Genomic DNA, 26,571 nt, shown 5'->3' with positions numbered 1-26,571 from the left:
CATTTTAACTACTGGCAAAACGGGCGGGCGCCATTTTATTTGTTGGCAAATGAGAAATGATGACGTGGTTTGTAGTCGATCGAGAACTAGCTAGTGCTTAGTACTGTAGCTGTATACGCAGGTTTCATATTTCATCATGTAAAGTTAAACGCTAATCTAAAGTTAAATTGCTGCTAATTCTAATTTTTTTTTTCATCAGGAATGGATTACAATCGTTTACTTAATGAGAATAATGGGTAATTGCGTTCCGAGTTTTTTTGATCGGTCGAATCAGATTGAAAGATCTGAAGGAAAAATTGTACTGTTAATGGGTGCCTTGAAGGTGGCCATGCACTTTCAAGGTGCCCATTAAGTTAACAGTGCAATTTCTTTTATCAGATAATTCAGGTGCGATCTTTTGACGTGATTGTTACAATTGAAAGTAATTGGAAAGTAATTATCGATTGTTCCCATAAATGGGTTGATTTGGGCATTTTCTCTCTTACAAATTGATCATAAAATCCAACATTTGGAACTATTACATTTTCTGTTCAATTCGTTTTATATCCTTTTTTCCACACAGCACACACTGCACAGTTTTCTGTACGATTCGATTGTAAAAAGCGAGTCAAAAGTTGCATCTGATGAAAAGATTGTACAGTTAACCGGTTCCAGATCCTTGCTACTCCCCTGAAAACTTCACTTGCAAATCAGGGGCGTAGATATAATAATAATAATCCAAACATTTTTATAGCACTTTCTCCTGTCGGACTCAAAGTACTCAAGAGCTGCAGCCACTAGGACACGCTCAAGAGGCCACCCTGCAGCGTTAGGGAGTCTAGCCTTGAACTCCTTAATGAACAGTTACTGGCCCTAGCCAGGATTCAAACCCTCGTCTCCCATGTCAACGGCGGTGCCCTTAACCAGTACACTTAGGCCTCGATTCATAAACAGCAGTGCGATAACAAAAATCTTGTCGGGAAAATACCGCACTCGGTATTTTCCCGGTCTGTGTGCTAATTCATAAAGATTTCCCCAGCTGCCCTTGGAGGTCGGTAAATTACCGCAGCCCATTGAGCGGTAGAGTAGAGCAGTGTCCCGATTCCCTCTTTGCCTTGCAGAAATGAATCACACAGACGGCTCTCTCTGGCTCTCCCACTGATGACTCAGACAGATGAGTCACACAGTCTTTCCCTGCCTGCTGAAATGATTCACACAGACGGCTTACTGGCTCTCTCCACAGATGAATCAAACAGACTTTCGGATCTCTGCACTTTGCATTAATCAGAGCTGTCAGAGCTGTCGGTAACTTGTTAAGACCTCACCAGAGGTGTCGGTAACTACCGCCAGGCTTACCGCATGTTGCAGGCTTTATGAATTGACATTTGCTGACAATTTACTGACATGTGTTGTCGGTAACTGCAGCCAAGTCGGTAATTTAGCTCCCTGGTCGGTAATGTCAGCTTTTCATGCGGTAACAGCCTTTATGAATTGACATTTTGCTAAGTGGTCGGTAAAGTCTGCTGTTTTCCGCATTACCGCATGAGGTAATGCTTTATGAATCGAGGCCTATGGCCTCGATTCATAAAGCATTCCCGCATTCGGAAATGCAAAAAAACGCTCACTTTACCGACCACACACCAAAATATGCATTCATAAAGGCTTTTTCCGCATGAAAAGCCGACATTTGCGAGCAGAGTGATCAATCACCGCCTTGCGCGGTGATTATCACAGCAACAGTAACAAATGTCAATTCATAAAGATTAGAGGTAGCGGTATGCGGACGGGTATTACCGCTACCTCTGATGTGGCGAGAAGCGTGCGGAATCCGTTGCAGTGAATGGGACAGACCTCCCAAGCAGCTGCAGAGAGAACACCGCACGGAGGGATTCCGCCTGCTTCCCCTGTTTCCGCACGTCTCCCGACAGCCTAACGCCTGCCTACAGCGGAGTATCTCCGCACGTATATCACAAGTAGCTAAATTTTTATGAATTACCACCCTGAAGGCGGAAATACCGACAGCGGTGTTTCCCCGCTCGACTTTCCCCGCTCGCAGGCAGTTTTATGAATCGAGGCCTATGTGTCTCTGCTTGTTTACCTCACCGCTGCTGCTTGTGCACATGTACCCACTCACCTCTGTCATCATCCTGTCGGTCCTTAAAGCAGACCTGAGCTCAGAACTTCATCTCAGCTCTAAAAGATAAGCAACAGCATAATTATGGGCGTCCGCACAAAGGGGCAAAATGGGGCAAGCGCCCCTCGCCTTCCTGGCATCCTCCTGGTTGTCAGTCGCCCCTCCTGGCCGTCCCCGCTGCCTATCATGTAAAAGGCAGCATCAGAGTCTGATGCCTGCTGATCAGAGGTCTGACACTGGATGTTGGCAGCCAGCGTCAGACCCAGCCTCAGACCTCCGATCAGCCGGCAACCAGTGAGAGCAGGCGCTAGAACCTCGCGGTGTCCACGGGGGTACCATGCGCCCGCTGTCACTGGTCGCCGGCTGATCGGAGGTCAGGCGCTGGCTGCTGGCATGCTGCCTTTTACATGATAGGCAGCGGGGCTGGACGGGCGGTGACTGACGGTGAGTGGGGGTCCCTGTCATTACCCAAACTGGGGGGCACCTGTCACCAAATAAACTAGGGGGTCCCTGTCACTAAACATGGGGGGTCCCTGTCACTACCTAAAACTGGGGGGCACTTGTCACCACCTAAACTAATGGGGGTCCCTGTCACTACCTAAATCTGGGGTGCACCTGTCACCACCTAAACTAGGGGGTCCCTGTCACTACCTCAACTGGGGGGCACCTGTGTCAGAGGCGCTCACAATCTAATCCCTACCATAGTCCTAGTCTAATGTCCCACTATTGCTAAGTTCATGTAAAATTGGCTCCACCTGTGACCACACCCACATCCTGGTCCATGGCCACGCCCATTCCCCTATTTTTTGGCCGCACGATCCCCCCCCCCCCATTTTTAGGTGGAGCACGGCTTGCCCTCCTTTTGCCCCCCTCCCCCCCCCCCCCCCCCCAACTCCCTCTTCCCCTGGAAAATTTTCTGATACAAATCTTACAATAACTCTGCACTGTTTCTACTTCCTGCTTTCATGGAAGCAGAAATATTGTTAACATCCTGTGCTTTCAAATGAACTTATCTGCCATCTCTCCCATGTGCCAGGTGACACTGGGGAGAGATCAAATTACAACTTTTGATTAGACACAGATTAGGGGGAATTAGACAGGCTAAACTCTCTAAATACATACAGGGTGCATTCTCTTTGATTTCCTTGTGTCCTGTGCAAGAGTTCAGGTTCACTTTAATTGGTGAAAGGGAACATTCAAAGTGCCTGTAATGAATGTAATGAATTACCACTGACATCTGCGAGATGCCAGTGGTCATTTAGAAAATGAAAGTAAAAAACACAACACTTCCTGTGTACTGTTCACAATACAAAGGAATAAAGTGTGGCAACATCTAGTGGACAAAAAGTAAAAATAAAACACTATGCCGGGTAGTGCATAGTTCAATATCGGTAATGTAAATTGTCAATATTTTACTAATAGCGGCACCACCTGGCGCCCAACTCAAGCAGTGCCGCCACACTACTGTACATACTCCTTGAAAGAGGGTGGTGGGTAAGGAGGAGTGCTCTTATTCCTGGCTACCTATATTGGGACACCTATTCCTGGCTACCTATACTGGGGGCACCTACTCCTTGCTACCTATACTGGGGCACCTATTCCTTGCTACCTATATTGGGGCCCCTACTCCTGGCTACCTATACCGAGGCACCTATCCCTGGCTACCTATATCGGGGCCCCTACTCCTGGCTATCTATACCGAGACACCTATCCCTGGCTACCTATACTGGGGCACCTATTCCTGGCTACCGATACTGGGGACACCTATCCCTGGCTACCTATACTGAGGCACCTATACCTGGCTACCTATTCTGGGGCCCCTATGCCTGGCTACCTATACTGAGGCACCTATCCCTGGCTACCTATACTGGGGGCACCTATTCCTTGCTACCTATACTGAGGCACCTATCCCTGGCTACCTATACTGAGGCACCTATCTCTGGCTACCTATACTGGGGGCACCTATTCCTTGCTACCTATACTGAGGCACCTATCCCTGGCTACCTATACTGGGGTCCGTATTCCTGGCTACCTGTACTGAGGTACCTATCCCTGGCTACTTATACTGGGGGCACCTATTTCTGGCTACCTATACTGGGGAAAACTATTCCTGGCTACCTATACTGGGGGCACCTATTCCTTGCTACCTATACTGGGGCACCTATTCCTGGCTACCTATACTGGAAGCTGCCATACGGGGAGAGGGGGAGTGGGGCACATCTGGCTACCAGACTGGGGTGGGAGAGGGGCATATTTAGAGTTGAGCTGAAATTTTCGTAATTTCGCATTACTAAAATTACGCATGCGAAATTTGCGATTACGATGCGAAATTACGGTAGCGTAATTGCCATTAAAATCGTAATTGAAAATACCGTAAGCGTAATTTTCAACGAGTAATTTCGCGTTTCGTTCATGCCGTAATTTCGCATTAAACGCTACCATAATTTCGCGTTAAACCGTAACGCTCCGTATAATATAAAAAAGCCGCCGACTTTAAGGGTTAATAGCAAAGCCCCCTTAAATGCTAAGAGCCTCAAATTTGGAGAATATATTAAGGAGATCAGGAGGAATAAGAGGAAAAAAAAATTTTCAAAAAGACCTTATAGTTTTTGAGAAAATCGATGTTAAAGTTTCAAAGGAAAAATGTAAACATTTAAAAACCCGCCGACTTTAACAGTTAATAGCAAAGCCTGCTTAAAGTTTAGGAACACCAAATTCCCAGGGTATATTAAGGGGATCAGTGGGAATAAGAGAAAACATTTTTTTTTTCAAAAAGACCTTATAGTTTTTGAGAAAATCGATTTTTAAGTTTCAAGGGGGAAAATGTCTTTTAAATGCAGAAAATGTCAGTTTTTTTTGCACAGGTAACAATAGTGTATTATTTTCATAGATTCCCCCAAGTGGGAAGAGTTTTACTTACTTCGTTCTGAGTGTGGGAAATATAAAAAAAAAACGACGTGGGGTCCCCCCTCCCAGACCTCTTTAACCCCTTGTCCCCCATGCAGGCTGGGATAGCCAGAATGCGGAGCACCGGCCGCGTGGAGCCCTGACTATACCAGCCCGCATGGTCTATGGATTGGGGGGTCTCGGAAGGGGAGGGGCAGCCAAGCTTTCCCCTCCCCCTCCGAGCCCTTGTCCAATCCAAGGACAAGGGGCTCTTCTCCACCTCCGATGGGCGGTGGAGGTGGAGGCCGCGATTTCCTGGGGGGGGGGGGTTCATTGTGGAATCTGGGAGTCCCCTTTAAAAAGGGGTCCCCCAGATGCCCACCCCCCCTCCCAGGAGAAATGAGTATAGAGGTACTTTGTACCCCTTACCCATTTCCTTTAAGAGTTAAAAGTAAATAAACACACAAACACTTAGAAAAAGTATTTTAATTGAACAAAAAACATAACCACGAAAAAAGTCCTTTAATATTCTTAATTAACCATTAATACTTACCTGTCCCTTTAAATAAATGATCCCTCGAAATAGCCTCGGAAATGTTCTATCAGTTACAATGTAACAACTTTGTTACATTGTAACTACGCCGCACCCGACGTCACTCGCCGCCGCCGCATACGCGTCTGCGCTGCACGGACCCGACAGAGCTCTGAGCTATATAGCTCAGAGCTCTCTAAAGCATCTTTGTATTTTGGTTTCAAGGAGCCCCATTGGTCCTTAGCAGACCAATGGGGTTCCTTCAAATCAGAAGGAACCCCATTGGTCTGCTAAGGACCAATGGGGCTCCTTGGAGCCCAAATACAAAGATGCTTTAGAGAGCTCTGAGCTATATAGCTCAGAGCTCTGTCGGGTCCGTGCAGGACGCTAAGTCCCCGCAGCTCCCGCTGCCCTCCCCGCCTCTCCCACATGTCACCCACATGTGGGTGACATGTGGGTGACAGATGTGGGCGGGGTGGACAGCGGGAGCTGCGGGGACTTAGCGTCCTGCACGGACGCGTAAGTGTATGCTGCGGCGGCTGAGCGGCGAGTGACGTCGGGTGCGGCGTAGTTACAATGTAACAAAGTTGTTACATTGTAATAACTTTGTTACATTGTAACTGATAGAACATTTCCGAGGCTATTTCGAGGTATCATTTATTTAAAGGGACAGGTAAGTATTAATGGTTAATTAAGAATATTAAAGGACTTTTTTCGTGGTTATGTTTTTTGTTCAATTAAAATACTTTTTCTAAGTGTTTGTGTGTTTATTTACTTTTAACTCTTAAAGGAAATGGGTAAGGGGTACAAGTACCTCTATACTCATTTCTCCTGGGAGGGGGGGGGTGGGCATCTGGGGGACCCCTTTTTAAAGGGGACTCCCAGATTCCACCATGAACCCCCCCCCCCAGGAAATCGCGGCCTCCACCTCCACCGCCCATCGGAGGTGGAGAAGAGCCCCTTGTCCTTGGATTGGACAAGGGCTTGGAGGGGGAGGGGAAAGCTTGGCTGCCCCTCCCCTTCTGAGACCCCCCAATCCATGGACCATGCGGGCTGGTATAGTCAGGGTGCGGAGCCCCACGCGGCCGGTGCTCCGCATTCTGGCTATCCCAGCCTGCATGGGGGACAAGGGGTTAAAGAGGTCTGGGAGGGGGGACCCCAAGTCGTTTTTTTTTTAATATTTCCCACACTCAGTAAAACTCTTCCCACTTGGGGGAATCTATGAAAATAATACACTATTGTTACCTGTGCAAAAAAAACTGACATTTTCCGCATTTAAAAGACATTTTCGCCCTTGAAACTTAAAAATCGATTTTCTCAAAAACTATAAGGTCTTTTTGAAAAAAAAAAATTTCCTCTTATTCCCACTGATCCCCTTAATATACCCTGGGAATTTGGCGTTCCTAAACTTTAAGCAGGCTTTGCTATTAACCGTTAAAGTCGGTGGGTTTTTAAATGTTTACATTTTTCCTTTGAAACTTTAACATCGATTTTCTCAAAAACTATAAGGTCTTTTTGAAAAAAAAAATGTCCTCTTATTCCTTCTGATCTCCTTAATCTATTCTCCAAATTTGAGGCTCTTAGCATTTAAGGGGGCTTTGCTATTAACCCTTAAAGTCGGCGGCTACCTAACATTGATCCATGCGTCAACTTTTCCGCTTCGGGAGCATGGCCATACGCATTAATTTCATAATACCCGTTGCAATGCGAAAATTACGCTAACGCGAAATTTCGCGAAATCCTTCTTCATTACGATTATGTACTTACGGCCATAAACGTAATTACACTAATTACGCGAAATTTCGCGAAATCGTAATTACGCCATTACGCTCATCTCTAGGCATATTACTTAATGTGGAGGGAGTGGGTACAAATTCCGCATCGGGCCCCAAGGTCTGTAGTTACGCCACTGGGACTGTCCCTCCAAAAATGGGACAGTTGAGATCTATGAGTAATACTACTTTTAAAAATAAATTATAAATAAAAATGCACAGGTGTGATCAGGCCCAGTTTAAAATATTCTATTTTTACATATCTATGCAATGTTTCCTGTACTAGAAAGCCTGACAGAAACCTGTAGGAAGCAGTCCTGGTGCTTGTATTGTAATAAACATCCAACATATCCAGTGCGATAAAGTCTGTAAATAATAATGATACAAGGGTTTTGGGCGGGGAGCAAGTCCTATGGTGTTACTATTTGTCCCACTATTCATGGAGGAGTGGTGGTGCCTGGTGACACACAAGACATCAATAGCTGAACAGGTGATGAATAACAGTAACAGGGACTCGGAGCACTGCCTGCCAGCTACTGATCCGTCACACAGCTCGGAATCCAATTATTATACAGATTCAATAGAAAGGAAAGCAAACAGCTGGCAGCGATGACTCTTTCACTGCCTAGCTGGATCTGTCAGTAAAAAGCACAGGCAGGGACTGACGCGTAGCAGACTAAATACTGTATGGTGCTCATAGATGGAAGATGAGTGTTGACTAATCTGGCAACACCAAAAGGAAAAAGAGCTGGGGTGGGGACTTCTCCAAAGTTGCTGTTGTTGTTGTTTTTATTCCTTGTGGATCGCGTGTGAAACCGGCCTCTCTGACATTGCAGCTGTCCTTGGCAGGCTTTGGTGCTCCATATCAATTGTTATGCATAGAGCCCTTGAAGGGGCCAGAGCTCCTAAGCTACACTACTGTTCCTTAAACCACTTTCATGGGATTAAACCCTTTGTATGTTTATGTTATCCACAAGATATTAAAGGGACACTGTAGAGGGGTCGGGGGAAAATGAGTTGAACTTACCCAGGGCTTCTAATGGTCCCCCGCAGACATCCTGCGCCCGCGCAGCTCTCACCGATGCTTCGGCACCGCCTCCGGTTAATTTCTGGAATTTCAGACTTTAAAGTCTGAAAACCACTGCGCCTGCGTTGCCATGTCCTCCCTCCCGCTGATGTCACCAGGAGCGTACTGGGCAGGTCCTGACCATACGGGGCCTGCGCAGTACGCTCCTGGTGCCATCAGCGGGAGTGAGGACACGGTAATGCAGGCGCAGTGGTTTTCAGACTTTAAAGTCTGAAATTCCAGAAGTGAACCGGAGGCGGGGCCGGAGCATCGGTGAGTGGCTGCACGGGCACCGGATGTCTGTGGGGGACCATTAGAAGCCCCGGGTAAGTTTAACTCATTTTCCCCCAACAGTACTCCTTTAAAAACTGCAATTTAGGATAAGTGCCCAACTCTTTTCCTTTCTATATTGCTGGACTGCCTTTTTTCAACCGATTTCCATGAGTATATCAAGTATGCATAGCTCCCAACTGTCCCTCTTTTGGAGGGACAGTCCCTCTTTGGGAGCCCTGTCCCTCTGTCCCTCTTTCCTCCTCATTTGTCCCTCTTTCTATGTAAATATATATATTTTTCCAGTAAGAAATGTGTTTGATTGACTCTAAACTTTATTCCCATCCTTTAAATTGATATATTAATTATTTTAAAATTTTAATATGAAGGAAAATGAACATGCATAGAATGGACCAGTATTGAAATGTTTACGGTATGCGTGACTAGGGGTGTGATGGGGGCGTGGTCAGGGGTGTTGCATGGGCGTGGCTTAAAGAGAACCCGAGGTGTGTTTAAAGAATGTTCTCTGCATACAGAGGCTGGATCTGCCTATACAGCCCAGCCTCTGTTGCTATCCCAAACCCCACTAAGGTCCCCCTGCACTCTGCAATCCCTCATAAATCACAGCCATGCTGTGGGGCTGTGTTTACATCTGTAGTGTCAGTCTCAGCTACTCCCCGCCTCCTGCATAGCTCCGGGCCCTGCCCCCGTCCCTTCCCTCCAATCAGCAGGGAGGGAAGAGATGCAGGCGGGGACCGGAGTTCTGCAGGAGGCGGGGAGAGCAGCAGACTGACAATATAGAGATAAACACAGCCAGCTCTGACAAGCTGTTTGTCAGCAGCGTGGCTGTGATTTATGAGGGATTGCAGAGTGCAGGGGGACCTTAGGGGGGTTTGGGATAGCAACAGAGGCTGGGCTGTATAGGCAGATCCAGCCTCTGTATGCAGATAATATTCTTCAAACCCACCTCGGGTTCTCTTTAAGTGTCACTCTTTCTTAGCTCAAAAAGTTGGGAGATATGAGTATGTTTCTGCACTTGGGGGTGAAGACAGGTGAACCCTTTGTGCAATGTGGAACTGTATGGCTATCTGCACCCCACCCCACGATTACCGAGTGCAGAGTCTCGCTGTTCTTTAATGTATGTGTTGTCCAATCTGGTCAGGTGATGATATCTGTAAGCACAATCCACTGCATAAATGTATTCATCCAATCACAACTGTGACAGAACACAAACCAACACCTTGGATCTTTACTTTCTCAGAAGATGCATGCACATGCTAGTTGGTTCTTGGCCATTCAATCATGAGCGGTGCCATCATTCCCCTCCCCCCATCCCCATAGCAACAAAACATGTTGGCAGCCTTTAGGCTAGTGATGTGTCTACAAAGAACTCAGTGTTAAACTGTTGCCAGAGGGATGGAGTTTTGTTCCCTGTGGGCAAAACAAATTGTGCGTGTCTACAGACATTTATGGGTATGTGGTGGTTGGTGTGGGCAGCTGATAAAGTTATTGGTAGGCACCGGATGCTGCAGATAAAGCAGGCAACACTGAAACAACACTGGAAGGTTTGGTTCTCATTGGATTAGACTAGACACTAAATAGGAGGGTTAGAGGTAGGAGGCACAGTTGGCTGTGGTTAGTTTTTGTTGTTAGGTTAAAAGGTTAGTGATGATTTTAGGGTTAGGCATCAGGAAGGGGAGGGAGGTTATGGTAAGGGTTAGGCATCAGGAAGGGGAGGGAGGTTATGGTAAGGGTTAGGCATCAGGAAAAGGAGGGAGGTTAGGTAAGGGTTATGATGGGTTATGTGAGAAAACGCGGAAAAGCCGCCGCAGGTGCTCAGAGCAAGGCGGCTGATTCCGCGTCTAACACGGCAGTTTGCGCGCATAGGCCTACACCTGCTAGTATGGCCAAACGCGGAGAAACCGCTGCATGTCCTGAGAACAAGACTACTGATTCTGTGTCCAAAGCGGCGGTTTGCACGCATAGGCCTACATCTGTCAGTTTGGCCGAACGCGGAGAAACCGCCGCATGCTCTGATAGCGGTGCGGCTGGTTCCGCGTCCAGCATGGTGGGTGGTACACAACACATGGCTGGTGTGGCTGGGACTGATAGTCTACACAGGTTCAGAAGGAAGCGCGCGCGCGCTGAGAGGCAGAGCTTTTATGACAGCCAGAAGAGAGTCAGCTGACCAAGTTGGTCAGCTGACAATCCAACCAGTTCCCATTGGTCCAGCACTTAGGGGAGGCTCTGGAGATCGCTGTACTATATATACTGGGTGCTGGTCATTCTCTGGTTGTCTGCCGTTGCGATCACTACGTGGAAGCACTCAGACCTTTTTGTCAGAATCTGTGTTATTCTCTAGACCAGTTCCAGGGTGTTGATGATCACGGACCTCACACCCCAGACAAGGAATACTGTATATTATCTGTGTTATTCTCTAGACCAGTTCCAGGGTGTTGATGATCACGGACCTCACACCCCAGACTAGGAATACTGTATATCATCTCTGTTATATCTCAGACTAGTTCCAGGGTGTTGATGATCAAGGAGCTCACACCCAAGACTAGGCATTGTTTATTATCTGTTATGACCTTCTGCTTTCCTGACCACTCTTTTGATCACTGATTTGCTACCTCGCTATATCTGATACTCTGTTGCCAAACCCTGCGTGTTTTAGGATTACCGAATCAGTCTCCTGTCTGTGTACCTTATCTGTCTGTGTGTTGACGACCTGGCTTGCCCGACCTCGAGAGCTATCTCCCCAGTTAAGAGATAGTTCACATATCTGTTAGTGACACCTCCCCTTGGCGTCACTCACACTCTGGTCCTTCCTATTCCCAGTCTGGTCACTCCCTTGGGAGTTCTCTGACCATAGGAAGGAACTTGTTCTTTGTGCAGTATCCTCTACTGCCTCATCACCTGCTTGGCAGGTGCGGTCCTCAAAGTATTACTGTTGCACCAAACACTCTTATCACTCAGGTGTCCAGAGGCTAGTGATATATCTGATTATCGGTGATACTGCAGATCATCAATAATCAGGTATATATCTGCATTTTTGGTGATACTGCAGATCACCAATAATCAGATCCTCTCTGTGTTTCACCGATCTTTACAGGTTAGGCATCAGGAAGGGGAGGGAGGTTATGGTAAGGGTTAGGCATCAGGAAGGGGGGGAGGTTATGATAAGGGTTAGGCATCAGGAAAGGGAGGGAGGTTATGGTAAGGGTTAGGCATCAGGAAGGGGAGGGAGGTTATGGTAAGGGTTAGGCATCAGGAAGGGGAGGGAGGTTATGGTAAGGGTTAGGCATAAGGAAGGGGAGGGAGGTTATGGTAAGGGTTAGGCATCAGGAAGGGGAGGGAGGTTATGGTAAGGGTTAGGCATCAGGAAGGGGAGGGAGGTTTTTAAAATTTCAAGAAAGAGCTAAAGTTATTGGGGAAGACTAGAGCTCAGTATCAAGAAGAAGCTTTGGGGGAGTTTAGGGTTAGACAATTGATGGGGAACATGCACCAAAACACTGATGAAAACATCATCCTAAACCCAAAATAGCAAAGTGTCAGTAATCACATTACCAAACTGAGCCAAATCCCTTATTTTCCACTATGTTCATAAGAGCAAGCACAATTCTGAGATATTCTTACCTAGCAGTAATCATTTAGGGCCCTTTTCCACCAGCGCGTTTGCGCTGGCTGAATCGCAAAAACGCAAACCGCTAGCGATTTTACAATCGCTACGGTTTGCTTTTTAACATAGGAATCGCGGTAGGTCATTTCCACTACCGCGATTCGTTTTTGCCCGGAACTTGAACGCGTGGCGGAGCGATATTTGCCGCGATTTTGCTATGCAGTGCATAGCATAGCAAAATCGCGGCCGCGAACGTCGGGGAATCGCCGGTAATTGCAATTCAGCAATCGCTAGCGTTCAGCGTGAACGCTAGCGATTGCTAGTGGAAAAGGGCCCTTAAAGACATTTTTTGGACATTGTTATGCTATTCTATGGGTGTGTTTCACTTTAAAGAGTACCATGTCAGTGAGCCAACCTTGCAACCAATGAACTATCCTTAGTCTTTGGGATGTGCTTCTGAGGAGATTTGCAAAGTTTGAGTTTTAGAAGTTTCTGTAGGTACAATTGAATGATCTTAAAAAATGCTGGTAGACAGGTTACTGGAGGCGTCCATAAAATAATAAAAAAAAAACAATCTGTTTAAAATTGAAGGTGAGTTTTGGCCTACCTTCAGAGTTGACTCACGTGTATACTAAATTAAGCTTTATTCAGCACAGAGGACAGCCGTTTTGGGGCTTTACGGCCACTTCGTCAGGTCACTATAGTGTCAGATCGATAGCATGGTGGAGCTTAGAGTGATCTTAAAAAATGCTTCATCTGTGTGTCATCCCCAAAAGATGGCTTCAGCAGATGCTGTCTAAAATGTTGTTTGGCCTAGTCTATTATGCGGCAGCACATGTAAGAATGTACGAGAGTTCTACTGAGCAACCATCAACAGAATCTTGTTTCATGTCTATAGCTATCACCTACCTAGTGGCTTTGGTGTTCCAAGGGCAAATTCACACAAGTGGTGGAAGCAACCGCACACCCACCACTTGGAATTTATCCAGCAGCTACGGAAGTTACTGCAGGAGGGTAGGGGTGTGTTAGGGCTATGGGAAGGGTGTAGAGCTGGTCACAATCGTACAAGGGTACAGGTCTAGAATGATTGCCCTGGAGATGGTTCTGGTCGCTCTTCAAAAAATACTCCTGTAGGTAATTAAAATGATAAAAACCTGACAAAGCTGCCCCCTCGAGGGGGAATGCAAACTAACAAACTAGGAGGTAAATGCCTCCCAAAACTGAAATTATTAAAAAACAGTTTAACCCTTTCCAATCCATTATTCAGATCAGTAAATCCCAAGAGAGCACTTACCTTTCCACCCATTGTGAGGAGAAGGACGTGGATGATCCCTGTGTGCTGTGCCTGAGAAAAAAGAGGTCTCTACCTTGCATCAGTCGAGGAGGTGACTGGTCCATTGGGGAAGGGGGGGAAGCCATCGCGACCTTGGGTGCTGTTTCTCTGCCCCACAATGCATATGCGCTGAAATAATATGCTAGCACAGTGTGGTGCCAGTGGAGATTAAAGTGTTTGACTTCGTCTGTTACTTTGATCTGAGGGACCTGATGCCGTGTTGGAATACATCCGGCTGCAGTGCAGGCAGTGGAAGCCCACATGTGCCCATATAATGTTTATATTTCATGGTGCAGCAGTGCAGCTTGGGGGAGACACTTGTATCAGAGGGTTGCCAGGAGGCGATAATTCTCCTTGTTGAGCTGGGGAGAACACTTCTCTGTCGGACCAAGTACAAGAGTGGTGCCGAAATGGTTGAAAGTTAAGTTAAACTCGCCTCAAGATTGAGATCGTCAGTTCAACAAGCGCTCCGAGGTGTGCTTAACACTCCAAGGCATTGTGTACTGGCCTAAAGAAGTGGGTTTGGCTAACGAAACGTTAATTTTGTGTCTTCATAAACATGTCAATTTTTGTATCTTCATAAACGTCATAAACTACTTCCTTGTTGAATTGACATTCATTCTTGAGGTAAATTCATCGTATCTTTTTAACGGTTTTGAATCATATTGATTTTCGTCCCACCTCCCTGTATGTTACCTAAAAATGCTTAGTTTTGCTTGTTGCCAGAGTGTTGGAAGAGCCAGCTTGTATTTTCGGGGAATGCCGTCATTGAGATCTCTGTACTTAGCCACCTGGGATAGAGTTATTGAGCAGGACCCTGGCAGTTAAAAGGGTTAATATTGGCAGCCTTATCTTTTCATGTGTGTATCCCTACCAGGCATCAGCCTTTATCTGCTTTGGTGAAGCTTGCAGATTGTTAGAGATTTTATAAAAAGAGACCGGATATGAGCAGGAGACAGTCTACCTGACTGCTGCCGCTGTGATAAGACAAATGTAATTACCAGATTTATGCTTTGACTGTATCCCATTCCGTGCAATATCCTGCTACCAGATCAGAGACATGGTAAATTGATAATAATAAGGTTAGTATTGATTTATTGGCAGCGTAAATAAGGAAGACAGAAGAACGTATTGGTAAAAGTCCCCACATCCTGTCAGCTTGCTTAGGCAGGGATCCCATTTGCAGAGTATATAAAGAGGAACTGTAGTGAAAAGAACGCAATGAATACAATTGCTTATTGTTTACAATATTCATTTATAGATTATTTAGTCAGTGTTTGCCCATCGTAAAATCTTACCTCTCCCTGATTTACATCCTGAAGTTTATCACTGGTGGTGACATCTTTAGTTCTGCCAGGTGATCTGTTCATTAGTGAGAGTTCTACGCACAGAGGGAGATATTGGTTGCTTGGCAGTCGGATGCTGTTATTTCCCACAATGCAACAAGGTTCACAGAAAATAAACTCATACTGGGGGAGGGGTTTCCTCCCAATATCAGCCACACAGACCCCCCTGATGATCTATTTGAGAAAAGGTAAAGTTTTATTGTGGGAAAGGGGGTATTGGCGACTGATTGGAATGAAGTTCAATCTATGGTTCCTTTTTGAAGCAATGCATTTTTCAGCCTTCCATGTTCGTTCATATGCAGAAACACAATCATATTTTTCGATTTCAGATTATTTTGATCATATTGTATGAAAACAAAGAAGCTAGTGGGCCCAGTCAATCCTGAATAATAGCATTATCAATGTTTGTCTTAAAGAGCAACTCCAGTGAAAATAATGTAATAAAAAAGTGCTTCATTTTTACAATAATTATGTTTAAATGATTTTAGTCAGTGTTTGCCCATTGTAATTTCTTTTAAATCCCTGATTTACATTCTGACATTTATTACATGGTGACATTTTTACTGTGGGCAGGTGATGTAGCTGCTCCTTTTTTTGGCAGTTGGAAACAGCTGTAAACAGCTATTTCCCACAATGCAACAAGGTTCACAGACAGGAAACTGCCAGGAGTACGTACTTTTCTTGTGGGAGGGGTTTCCCCACAATATCAGCCATACAGCTCCCCCTGATGGTCTGTTTGTGAAAAGGAATAGATTTCTCCTGTAAAAGGGGATATCAGCTACAGATTGGGATAAAGTTCAATTCTTTGTCGGAGTTTCTCTATAAAGAACGGGTTGATACGCATGACAGTTTTTTTTCCTGTATACAATTACAACTGGTTTTGATATTAGGAATAGTATGAATCCTTTAAAGGACCACTATCGCGAAAAAGTAGGCAGTTAAAATCTGACAGGACCGACGGATTTTGGGCCAGTCCATCTCCTCATGGGGGATTCTCAGGGCTTTCTTTGTATTCAACAGCATTTCCTGAACAGCAGTTGCAAAGTCTAACTGATAAAATAGTATGCAAGTGAGTAGCGAGGGTGGCTGGTATCTTACTATTTTGACAGTTAAACTGCTGTACAGGAAATGCTGTTGGAAACAAAGAAAACCCTGAGAATCCTCCTTGAGGAGATGGACTGGCTGAAAAACCTGTCAGATTTTAACTGCCTACCTTTAACCTCCTTGGCGTATGATTCTTTTCTGATTTTTTTGTGCATTTAGACCCTAAAATCCATAAAAAAGCATACCCCAAGACATTATCCAGAAGCCCCTGCACAGAACTCACCTCCCTGGGATCCAGCGCTGCATTTCTTCCTCCTGTGCTCGGGGTGACTCTATATCTTTACGGTGAGATCGCCGTCTGTCGTCATGTGGCAAGTGGCGATCTCACCAGATAGATGGGGAGCCTCGGTGGACCCGAAGAAGAGGAGCTGCAAGTGCCCTGATCTCCGGAAGGTGAGAGCTAAATGATGCTCCGCTTCACTCTCTGCAGATTTCTCCAGGCTGCTACCCTGACTTAGGCTGAGGATTACCACTAGCAGCATCTTTTTTTCACCCTGAACCTCACCCTTGTCGCGTTCACTTGCGTTCCACATCACTCCCATGCTTCCTCCTTCAAACCCAGAAAGAGGAAGCATGGGAGTGACGTGGTTGAGTAAATGTGACTTGGAGCTATTGGCGGCTACATAGGTAAATTAACCCCCAACTGCCATAGTCAGCAAGTTGTAATCATAATTTCAATTATGAAAAGTGGAGTTATGCAGAACTCAACACTAACTACTGAGTAGCAAGAGAGATCAGGGGCACATCTGACTATTATACTGGGGAGGGGGAGGCACATCTGGCAGTATACTAGGGAGGGTGGCTGCTTAATACTGTATGGGGACACATCTGGCTATTATACTGGCAGGGCCAGATTTAAGCCAAGGCCACATAGGCCATGGCCTAAGGGCGCCACAGGGGCCATGGCCTAAGGGCGGGTGGGCACCAGGCTATACAAGAGGGAAGGGTCACCTTGCTACCTATACTGGAGGGTGGATGGTCATCAGTCTATGTATACGAAAAGGGGGGTGGGGGGTCATATGGCTTCTAACACTAGAAGAGGGGGGTGTCATCTGGCTAGCTATACTGTAGGGAAGGGTCAACGGGCTACCTATACTGGTGGTGGGGTAATCTGTCTACCTATAGGGGATGGCTGCTGACAGTGGCATTACTACCTATACTGGGGGACGGGGGAGAACGTCATTTGGAATCTCCGCATCTAGTGCTGGAGGACCTTGTCACTGCTCTGCTAGGCAGGCTCTCACCAGCACTGACTGACTGGTCATTCTATGTTGTGGTCACACTGAAGGGAAGGTTGCACATTTTGAAATATCAGTGATCAGGGCTTGTTCACACTAAGAGTGATTTTGCTCTTTTTTTGGCACTGGCGATTTTAAAAAATCGCCTTAAAAGTGCTAGTGCAATGGTCGCTTATGTGAGTGTTCTCACATAAGCGATGAGCTTTTTTTATTCAATCGCAAGCACGGCTCCTGCACCATTTTCTGAACGTTTGCGATTTAATAGAATGTATAGGGAAATCGCAAAGCGATTTGAATTGTGATTTCCCAAGCGCTTTCATGAATAAATTCATTGTATTTATTCATTTCCAGGTCAAAGAGTTCATTTCCTGACTGACATCAGAAGGTGAAAAAACAATCATTACTGCACAAAGGCGCTTATAGAAGCGCTTTTCTAAGCGAAAATCATTCAGAAAGCGCCTGTTAAAGCACTTCAAAAATAGCAGTTAAACAAACACCAAGCCTTTTCAGTTCTGCTGAGTAGATTTTTAGTCCGGAGGTTCACTTTAAGCTAAATAACAGGTAAAATCAAGTTTTTGAAGTGGCTTCAGTGTCTCTTTAAGGGCAGTTGGCATAGCTACAAAATGCTTACATCTAAGAGCCCCATAACAGTTTTTCTATGGGGCCCCATAATCTCTAGCCAAGCCACTGTCCTCTCTCATCCTATACCACCGAATCTCATCTTCTAATATGGTTTTCGAACATGCACTAACAAACAATCAGCAGATTGGGTTTTGCAACAAAGAAGAAGTATACATAAGGAAAAAACTAGTTCTGAATTTTATTACATAAATAATATCATGTAAAGCCTTTTCTTTCTTTTTTTATGTTTACAGGTGATGTACTATTTTTCAAAGCCATACTGGAACTTACAGAACAAATCTTATACACATACTGGTGACATAAATACGCATCTCCACCTGGCATCCAGAATACTGTGGAAATAAGGTGGCATCTGGTTTGATACATTGAGAAAAAACATCTTTATGTACCTTTATAGGTCCCTAATGAAAATGTAAATACGTTTGAGGTGTAATAAACCCTCCAGGCACTTATATTATCTGATTATTGACATGGTCACATGATCACCATTCTCCTCTTCTTATATCAGCTGCGCCAGGCCGTTTTGCTTGGACTAGCACATGCTCCACTAATTTTGCCCGAGGAAGCGGTTATGCCTGCGAAACACATTGCAGTGGAGTTAGTGTTGATGTTATATTTTTCTTATTGAATAAAGAACCACTTTTGAAAATAGACATTGAGCGTCCGACTAGCTGGAGGCAAGTCCACTACTGCATCCCTTTCAATATTTTTTTTTTTTTAACACATCTTACTCTGTTTTGGCGCCTCTGTTTCGTTTACGTTCACATCTTATTTCCAATACTGCTATCTTGAAGCTATGGTCCTTATCCAATAACGTTTTCTCCTGAGTTTTCTTACAGGAGATACTTTTTCATCTTACCTAAAAAATAACTTTTCAGCACTTGGCAACTGGAAACGTAGAAGAAAGAAAGTAAAAATAATAATAATAATAACAATATCAAACTTATTTTTAGTATTTCTTTATTGGTAAGGTGTAAAAATATCTCCTTGGAGAAAACTCAGGAGAAATGTTAATAGGATATGGGCCTGTGCAGGCAGCAGAGTCTGTGTGACTCTGTAGAGTGGAGACCATGGACCTAGGGGCAGTAATCTCCAGTAAAGTTGCTATGCGCAGCGAGCACATGGCAATTTTACAGTTACTACAGCAGGGGGAGCACTGTCCGTTAACCCATTAGCGCCACGTGCATTACCATCACAAGCAGGGTAACGCACCTGATAAATGCATCAGGCCCTAAGACAGAAATAAACTTGCAGCAGAAAATGAGGAGATAAGACTGTGCTCAGCTGAAGCAGCTGGTCAGACATACGTATATGTACGCTGACAGTTAGTTGACGGCTCACCCTGCTGCCGCTCAAATTCCCGGTGGCGTTCAATACTATTTCCCCTCCGGGTCGTAGCAACTTGGAGGGAGAAGTAATTCAGGGTCCGGCAATCAAATTACCCATGTGCAAGGCCGCGGACTATAGCATTACTGCTAACTTAGGTGCTACATGGCTGGTGCAAGGCACTAAAAGCACTTGCTTCCCTGGCTAGAGTATCTCATATTAAAATCTAGCAGATATCCAGAAAGGTCTGCCAAGGTCATTTAATGATCCAGTTGACAGATCTTTAGATGATGAATCTATAGTTAGTAGGTCCATTGTTCCCCTCACCCTATGCCCCACATCACCCCTTCTCCCCATCCACAGCAACAGACATCTGAAGCACCCGTACAGCGCTTGATATCGGAACTGTCACCCAAGTAGTTGAGTCCCACTCCCAATCCCTTTGGGCAGCAAGCACTGTTCACCTTTAGTCATTAATCTAAAATGAACAAGCAGACCATAATAAGTCTGGAAAAACTCAGAAGTCTCAGATCCACATTGGTAGATCCTCTGACACTGGCCGGAGGAAGCAGAAGAACTAGCCACCAAATCCATCAAAAGTATTATAGCTTCATGCCAAGCTTAGACCTAGTGCATGTTGAAAGCTGGGTTCACACTGCCAGAAAAATAACATTCTGTTTATCAGAACGGAACAGAATGAATCTGAATGGATGCAAACGGATCCTATGCAAACACGCAAACTAATGTAAATGGAAAATGGATCAGTTTTTACAGGATTTTTCATCTCATAAGGGAGGTTGTGAGCCATAGGGGTTGTGGTGGTTGGGCGCAGGCCCGGATTTAGGCCAAGGCCGCCTAGGCCATGGCCTAGGGCACAACAGAAGCAAGGGCACTAAAGCAGCAGGCTGAACTCATGCAGCATTTGCAAACTGCTGCAATGCAGGGAGATCAGGCGAGCGCCTGACTGCGGTACTCTGCTGCTAGCCGCCTGTGCAGCAGCCACCTTGCTCCCTGTGCGCGTTTGCATTGTGGCCGGCGGCTATGGACTTGGGCAGCATTGGAGATGGAAAGGAAGAGGAAGCTTCTGCACTGAAGACAAGTGGAGAAATTAATGACAAGAATGGCTGCTGCAGTGTGAAGGCGAGCTGGCTACCTATACTGAAAGGTGGGGGGTGGGAAAAGGAGGGATTAAGGGAGTCATCTGGCTACCTATACTAGAGCCTGGTGGGAAAGGGGGGAGGGGTCATCTGGCTACCTATACTGAAGGGGGCAGCTGGTGACAGCGGCCTTGGGCGGTAAAAAGTACAAATCCGGCCCTGGTTGGGCGAAGCACCATTACCTAACTATGAGGTGCTGCTTCCTTGCCCCTGGCCCATGCGGCATGTGCCATCTTCTTCACCCAATTATCAGCTTCTGTCGGCATATGGAATTCCTGGCAGAGGTCCATGGATGCGAGTGTAGAGCTGTACTTGCATCCAAGGATTACATCTACGGCATGCATATCACCACATGCACACGCATAACACCGGGTGCAAAAGGTGGCAAATGCCATATGGGACGAGAATTATATCTCCCTTGGACTATTGTAATGGACTTCCAACTAACCGACTGGCACCCCTCCGATCTGTACTGAACTCTGTTGTTTGTCTCATTCATCTTTCTTCTCAGTCTTCCTCTGCTGCTCCTCTCGGTCAAGCTCTTCATTGGCTACCTTACTCCAGGCACAAACGTTTTCCTAGATATATGTGGACAATCAGCTGCAGAGATTGTTTGTATGTAAGTTCCATAATTAGCTAATGTTAAACAAATCCCTTCTAAATGCTTAATCAGGAGCCTAGACACTGGCCTGCACAGCTGACTGTGTGTTCTATGGCTGCAATCTTCTCAGACTGTGCCTTCCCCTAAAGGTCCCCATACATCAGACTATGTATGGGCAGATCGACCAAGAGACAGAGCTCTCTCTGATGGAATCTGATTAGAGAGAGATCTGTTGGCTGCCCATACACCGCAGGCCAATTCCCAATCATGAAATCTCTCAGGAATCAGCCTTGTGACATTGCATTCACCACACCCTGTGCTATCTCCCTAATGTAAAATGTGCCCCGTGTCCAGAGCAGTGTCCATATCCGCTGCTGTCTTCCCGCTATGTCCGCATAGATGTGCCCACGTGGTTGCCACCATATACGTGTGTACATGTGCGAAGTCACACACTCATCCAAGTTGCACCGGCAACCACGTGAGACGCGTGTATGCGGACAGAGCCCGGAGCCAGCGGCGGACACGGACAGGGAAAGTATATTGCACCTGACACAGGAGGGCCCATTACATTTAAGGGACCATCGCATTCGTCGCTTAATCCATTATTGTATGCCGTTCGGCACGTACCCGATCAAGCATGTCAGTCCTTCATTTTGCAGCATGTCCGAATGATACATGCAACCAATTTCTGCCCAAAATTGGTTGCATTGTCGATCCGGCACGCACCAATTTTCATCCCATCCGATTATAATAATTGAACCGGATGGTCGATCGGTCGCCAAAGTCGCATGATGTATGGGCACTTTTACATCCTGAAGAGTTAGGATGATGTAATCAAGGCAGCAGCAGCAGCTACACCCACAGAACCTGAAAAAAGCCCCTGTACTCTTTTTCAGCTGGTCATGTGATCAAAATTTAAAGACAGGATTTATAGTTACTAAAGCCTCATTTCGGACAAAAAGTATCATCTGAACACTCTGTATACTAAGCTATTAGATGCTAGTATTTTCAGATCTGTTCCTGGAGATTGATAGTAAAGTGGGCAGTGGCGTAGCTAAGAAGCTGTGGGCCCCGGTGCAAGTTTAGCATTGGGGCCCCCCAAGCATGCTATACATAACAACTGATACGGCACATTGAAACCAATCGAGGACAGCCAGAGTGTCAATGGTGCAAGAAGGGGATGGGAAGCAGTGTGTTTATGTTCACTACTATTCAAAGCACCAATAGAAGGGATTATTACAAGCACAGAACCAATAAAGAGCTAATACTGTGGCTGAGAATGGTTCCCATGGGGCCCCTCTAGCCCAAGGGCCCCGATGCAGTCACTACCTCTGCATCCCCTATTGCTACGCCACTGAAAGTGGGGCTTGATGTGCTGCAAACATTTTGTTGGCCGTATGATATCAAGCATGTCATTATTCTCTAACCAGAGTAGGACTAGCACTAAACTTGTAGTAGCCTAGCTAGCACAGCATACATTGTAAATGTGTAACATCAGGGGCGTAGCAATAGGGGTTGCAGAGTTAGCGACCGCATCGGGGCCCTCGGGCCAGAGGGGACCCAAAGGGCCTTCCCTCAACTTCAGTATTAGCTCTCTATTGGTCCTGTGCTCATAATAATGACTTCTATACTTTGAATAATGGTAATAATTAACAAACTATTCCCCATCCCCTTCTTGCACCTCTGACACTGTGGTTGTCCTTGGCAGGTTTTGGTGCGTCGTATCAATTGTAAAACTTGCATCGGGGCCCACAGCTCCTTAGCTACGCCACTGTGTAACGCCCATGATGAAGACAGGACTAGCTGGGAAAGGCTTGCAGTCATCTGTCCTGGTGATGCCAAGAAGGAGATGGCCTCATTGATGGAAGCTGTATGTGCTTGATATGATGTTCTGAAGTCCAGTTTGGGTTAACATTCTGCAGATCAGTCAGGGCTCCTCTTGATGCAATAACAGTCTACAAGTTTCTCTACAACCATTACCATTCTTGGTGTAGTATTGGTCAGTGAGGTATCCTTTTGGTCCTGTTGTGGACAATACTGTCTTCATCGTCGCTGCTGTGGTCAGAGAGAGGCAGATCTGGCATATTACCCTGAGTCATGTAAGTTCTTGTCTGCATGGAGCATTCCTGGTTCAGAATAGCCTGAAAAATATAAGAAAATAAGAAAGTGAAGAAAAGATTGCTTATCTTTTGCGGGGGTGGGGGCGGGGGACGTGCTGAGTGGTGGTTCAATAGAGATCTGGCAAGTGATGTTTTCTGTGAGGAGTCCATTCGGCATGTGCCCTGGCTTCATTCCTTTTTAGTTGTCTGGTCTTAAAGCCGGGTACACACTTTCAATTATGATTGGCCAATCAATTACTAGTTTTACAACTTCTATGTAGTATTATGAGGGTTTACCTACACAATCTGCTCATAGTATTCAATATCTGTTACCCTCACACTACATGGAGGTGGTAAAATTGGTCAGTGATTGGCCAATCACAACTGAAAGCGTTTACCAGGCTTAACTATTTCTGAGCTCATGATCTTAAGCCTGGTAGACACCTTCAGCAGAGGATGGGGCTGGCAGTGACTAAGTAGTGAAGCTAGATACCTTCAACTCAAGCGTACAAACCACAAACACAGCCCCCCTCCAAGGATGTGTTCTGCCACCACTCTTGTTCTCCCTATACACAAGCCTCTGCACCTCACAGCACGAATCTGTCAAGGTGATCAAGTTCGCGGATGACACCACCATCATAGGCCTCTCGGACAAGAGTGGAGAACAAGCCTACCACTGGGAGATTTAGAGGATCTGAAACTAGTGTAAGGACAACAAACTCATCCTCAACACAACAAAAACTGTAGAACCGATCATAGACTTCAGGAAAAAAAACCTGAACTCCCACCGGTCCTCACGGAGGGCTCAGAGGTTGCGGGAGTCCCTCAGAAAAAGGCCCAACAACAGCTATTCTTCCTGTGTCAGCTGAAAAAGTTTGGCATGTCTCGTGCCCTTATGTCTCGGTACTACTCCGCCACCATTAAGACGATCTTCTACTCCTCCATCATTTTCTGGTACACGAACGCTACCAACCGTTATGGACAAACTCAAGCTTCGAAGAGTCATCAAAACCACTGAGAAGGTCATTGGGTCCCCCTCTCAGCCCTGGACCTCCTATACTCCTCCAGACTGCAATCCAGGGCAGCCAAGATTACAAATGATTCCCCACCCCCCATCCCAGCCACTGCCACCTACACCTCCTCCCATCGGGTCGCCACTTCAGGACCATCTCAACCAGAACTTCTAGGCACAGAAACTTCTTCTCCCCCAAGTGGTTCTGTCCCTAAACTCTGCCTCCCCCCACCCAACTTAGCACCCCCAACTGTGAAATGCAAACTCACATTAGGAATCCACAGTGTAATGTCAGTCAGCTATGTGTTTTATATTACCCAAGTATGTGTGTTCTGCCCATGCGAGCCTGCTCTTCTATGCGCCAAAAACATGTGCTGTGACACCTTTTATCTAGCAACAGTGCTTCTAGCGGCAGCCATGCTTTCCTGTGTCGGAATATGTGCTGAACTGCAAAGTGCCAATTTTGGACATAGTCCAACACAGGTTTGGAAAGAATTAATACATTTGTTTAAAATCAAGCTAATAAACAGAAAAAAAAATCAAAGCATAATATTTTCCCCAAAAGCAAGTAAAGAAATTCCTTTTCTAATAATTAGTGGCTACATTTAGTGTGTGGTTGTTTGAGGGAAAGCAGGTGGCAACTTAGGGAATCTCCACTGTGGGTTGAACAGCCTCAAAGGTACATCTCCAAACCGTCTGCCCATCCATCAAGAGTCGCATACGCCAGACCAAAGGGGAAGTGTGTGTGGCAACGGCGCCTCCAGGTGCAAAGCGTCTGCTCATTTTGGCCCACGTGCAATTAACTTTTTCTTTTGAGTTTTCTCCTAGGTGATATTTTCACCCCTTGTCAATAAAATGATTTTTAAATCACCAGCAAGCAAAAAATAGTCAAAATAATTTTGATAGTACCCTTTCACCTACTTTTTGGTACTTTTTCAATTGCAAAGAGCTTAAAAGTCATTGTAAAGAGAAGATGAAAAAGTATCTCCTAGGAGAAAACTCAGGAAAAAAAAGTTGATTGAATAATGGCCCTGCCCTGAACTGAAGCCCTGGCCCCAAACCATGATGGTTCCCACCCCTATATTGCACTAAATTCTTCCCTAAATTCTTCATTGTGTCCAGTGTGCTGATCGCTATGGTCCAGTGGGCTGTATGTGAGGAACGATATACTATAAGGGAACACGATGTGTAAAGCATTGATCTCTATATGGGTGGGTTGCAAGGCATCAAACATATCATGCCTCCTCTAACCCTGGGGTGTGTACAGCATAACGCCAACCAATGAGTTATTGTTGTTTAGTATTTATATAGTGCTGCTGAGTCGCTGACATCTTCCGCAGCGCTTTACAATGCGTATCAAATCCCTGCCATAGTCATATGTCTAGGCCATCGTAGTTTAGGGCCAATTTTAGGGGGGAGCCAATTAAAGGGACATTATAGTGAAAGGCATGTTATTTTGATTACCCTGCTAACATGTAGATACAAGGGAAGAAATCAGTTTTCAAGCACAGCTTTCTATTTCAACTGGAAGTAATAATTTACACCATGTGGTAGCTTTTCTTTGCCTTGCCGACACGTTAGTCCCCTCCTCACTTGGTTTGCTCTAACTGCCAAGGTTCTCCTCTGTCTCTCTCACGTTCTCTGTGTCTCTCTCTCTCTCTCTCTCTCTCTCTCTCACACACACACACACGCACACACACAGACACACACACAATCCTGGAGATCCCTCCAGAGGTAGATTTACATGTGCTGAATGACTGGGCTACAAAAAAAAGTAAAACATTTTTCTCAGGCCACCATGGCAGAAGATATAGCATACAAGCATAGAGGTAAAGAAACTGCCTTAAACACAGGAGGCTGTGAGTTCAGATCTGCAGCTTTGTAATTTAGCTGCCTGATTATTTATATGCCTCTCAGGATTTCATCACACTGTTGCACACTTTCACAGTCGTGTGTGTGTGTGTGTGTGTGTGTGTGTGTGTGTGTGTGTGTGTGTGTGTACAGTGATACAGTGTGTGTGTGTGTGTGTGTGTGTGTGTGTGTGTGTGTGTTAGTACAGTGTGTGTGTGTATGTGTGTGTGTGTGTGTGTGTGTATGTGTGTGAGTATACAGTGTGTGTGTGTATGTGTGTGAGTATACAGTGTGTGTGAGTATACAGTGTGTGTGTGTGTGTGTGTGTGTGTGTAGTGTGTGTGTGTGTGTGTGTGTATACAGTGTGTGTGTGTATACAGTGTGTGTGAGTATACAGTGTGTGTGTGTGTGTGTGTGTGTGTGTGTGTATGTGTGTATGTGTGTGAGTATACAGTGTGTGTGTGTATGTGTGTGTGTGTGTATGTGTGTGAGTATACAGTGTGTGTGAGTATACAGTGTGTGTGTGTGTGTAGTGTGTGTGTGTGTGTGTGTGAGTATACAGTGTGTGTGTGTGTGTGTGTGTGTGTGTTTATGTGTGTGA

General features: G+C 45.7%; 1 protein-coding gene across 2 annotated transcripts in view; it reads right to left on the bottom strand.

The window, feature by feature from the left end:
- Positions 1 to 14,892: 14,892 nt before the first annotated feature.
- The window catches only part of LOC137561076 (chromaffin granule amine transporter-like), a 71,507-nt gene continuing 59,828 nt past the window's right edge, over positions 14,893 to 26,571 (bottom strand). Inside the window, exons 15-16 of one of the 2 annotated variants that reach the window (XM_068272315.1) lie at positions 22,989 to 23,149; positions 14,893 to 14,975 (exon numbers count right to left, since the gene is read on the bottom strand). In XM_068272315.1, coding sequence (XP_068128416.1) covers positions 23,009 to 23,149 — 141 coding nt within the window. In that variant the 3' untranslated portion in view covers positions 14,893 to 14,975; positions 22,989 to 23,008. Of the gene's footprint in view, positions 14,976 to 22,734; positions 23,150 to 26,571 lie in introns of those variants that run through there. The other variant, XM_068272314.1, reaches the window with a different exon arrangement.

Source organism: Hyperolius riggenbachi, chromosome 3 (genome assembly GCF_040937935.1).
Source record: "Hyperolius riggenbachi isolate aHypRig1 chromosome 3, aHypRig1.pri, whole genome shotgun sequence".
Lineage (NCBI taxonomy): Eukaryota > Metazoa > Chordata > Amphibia > Anura > Hyperoliidae > Hyperolius > Hyperolius riggenbachi.
The sequence above is the reverse complement of the archived record's forward strand: the minus strand, read 5'-3'. Positions and strand labels throughout refer to the sequence as shown.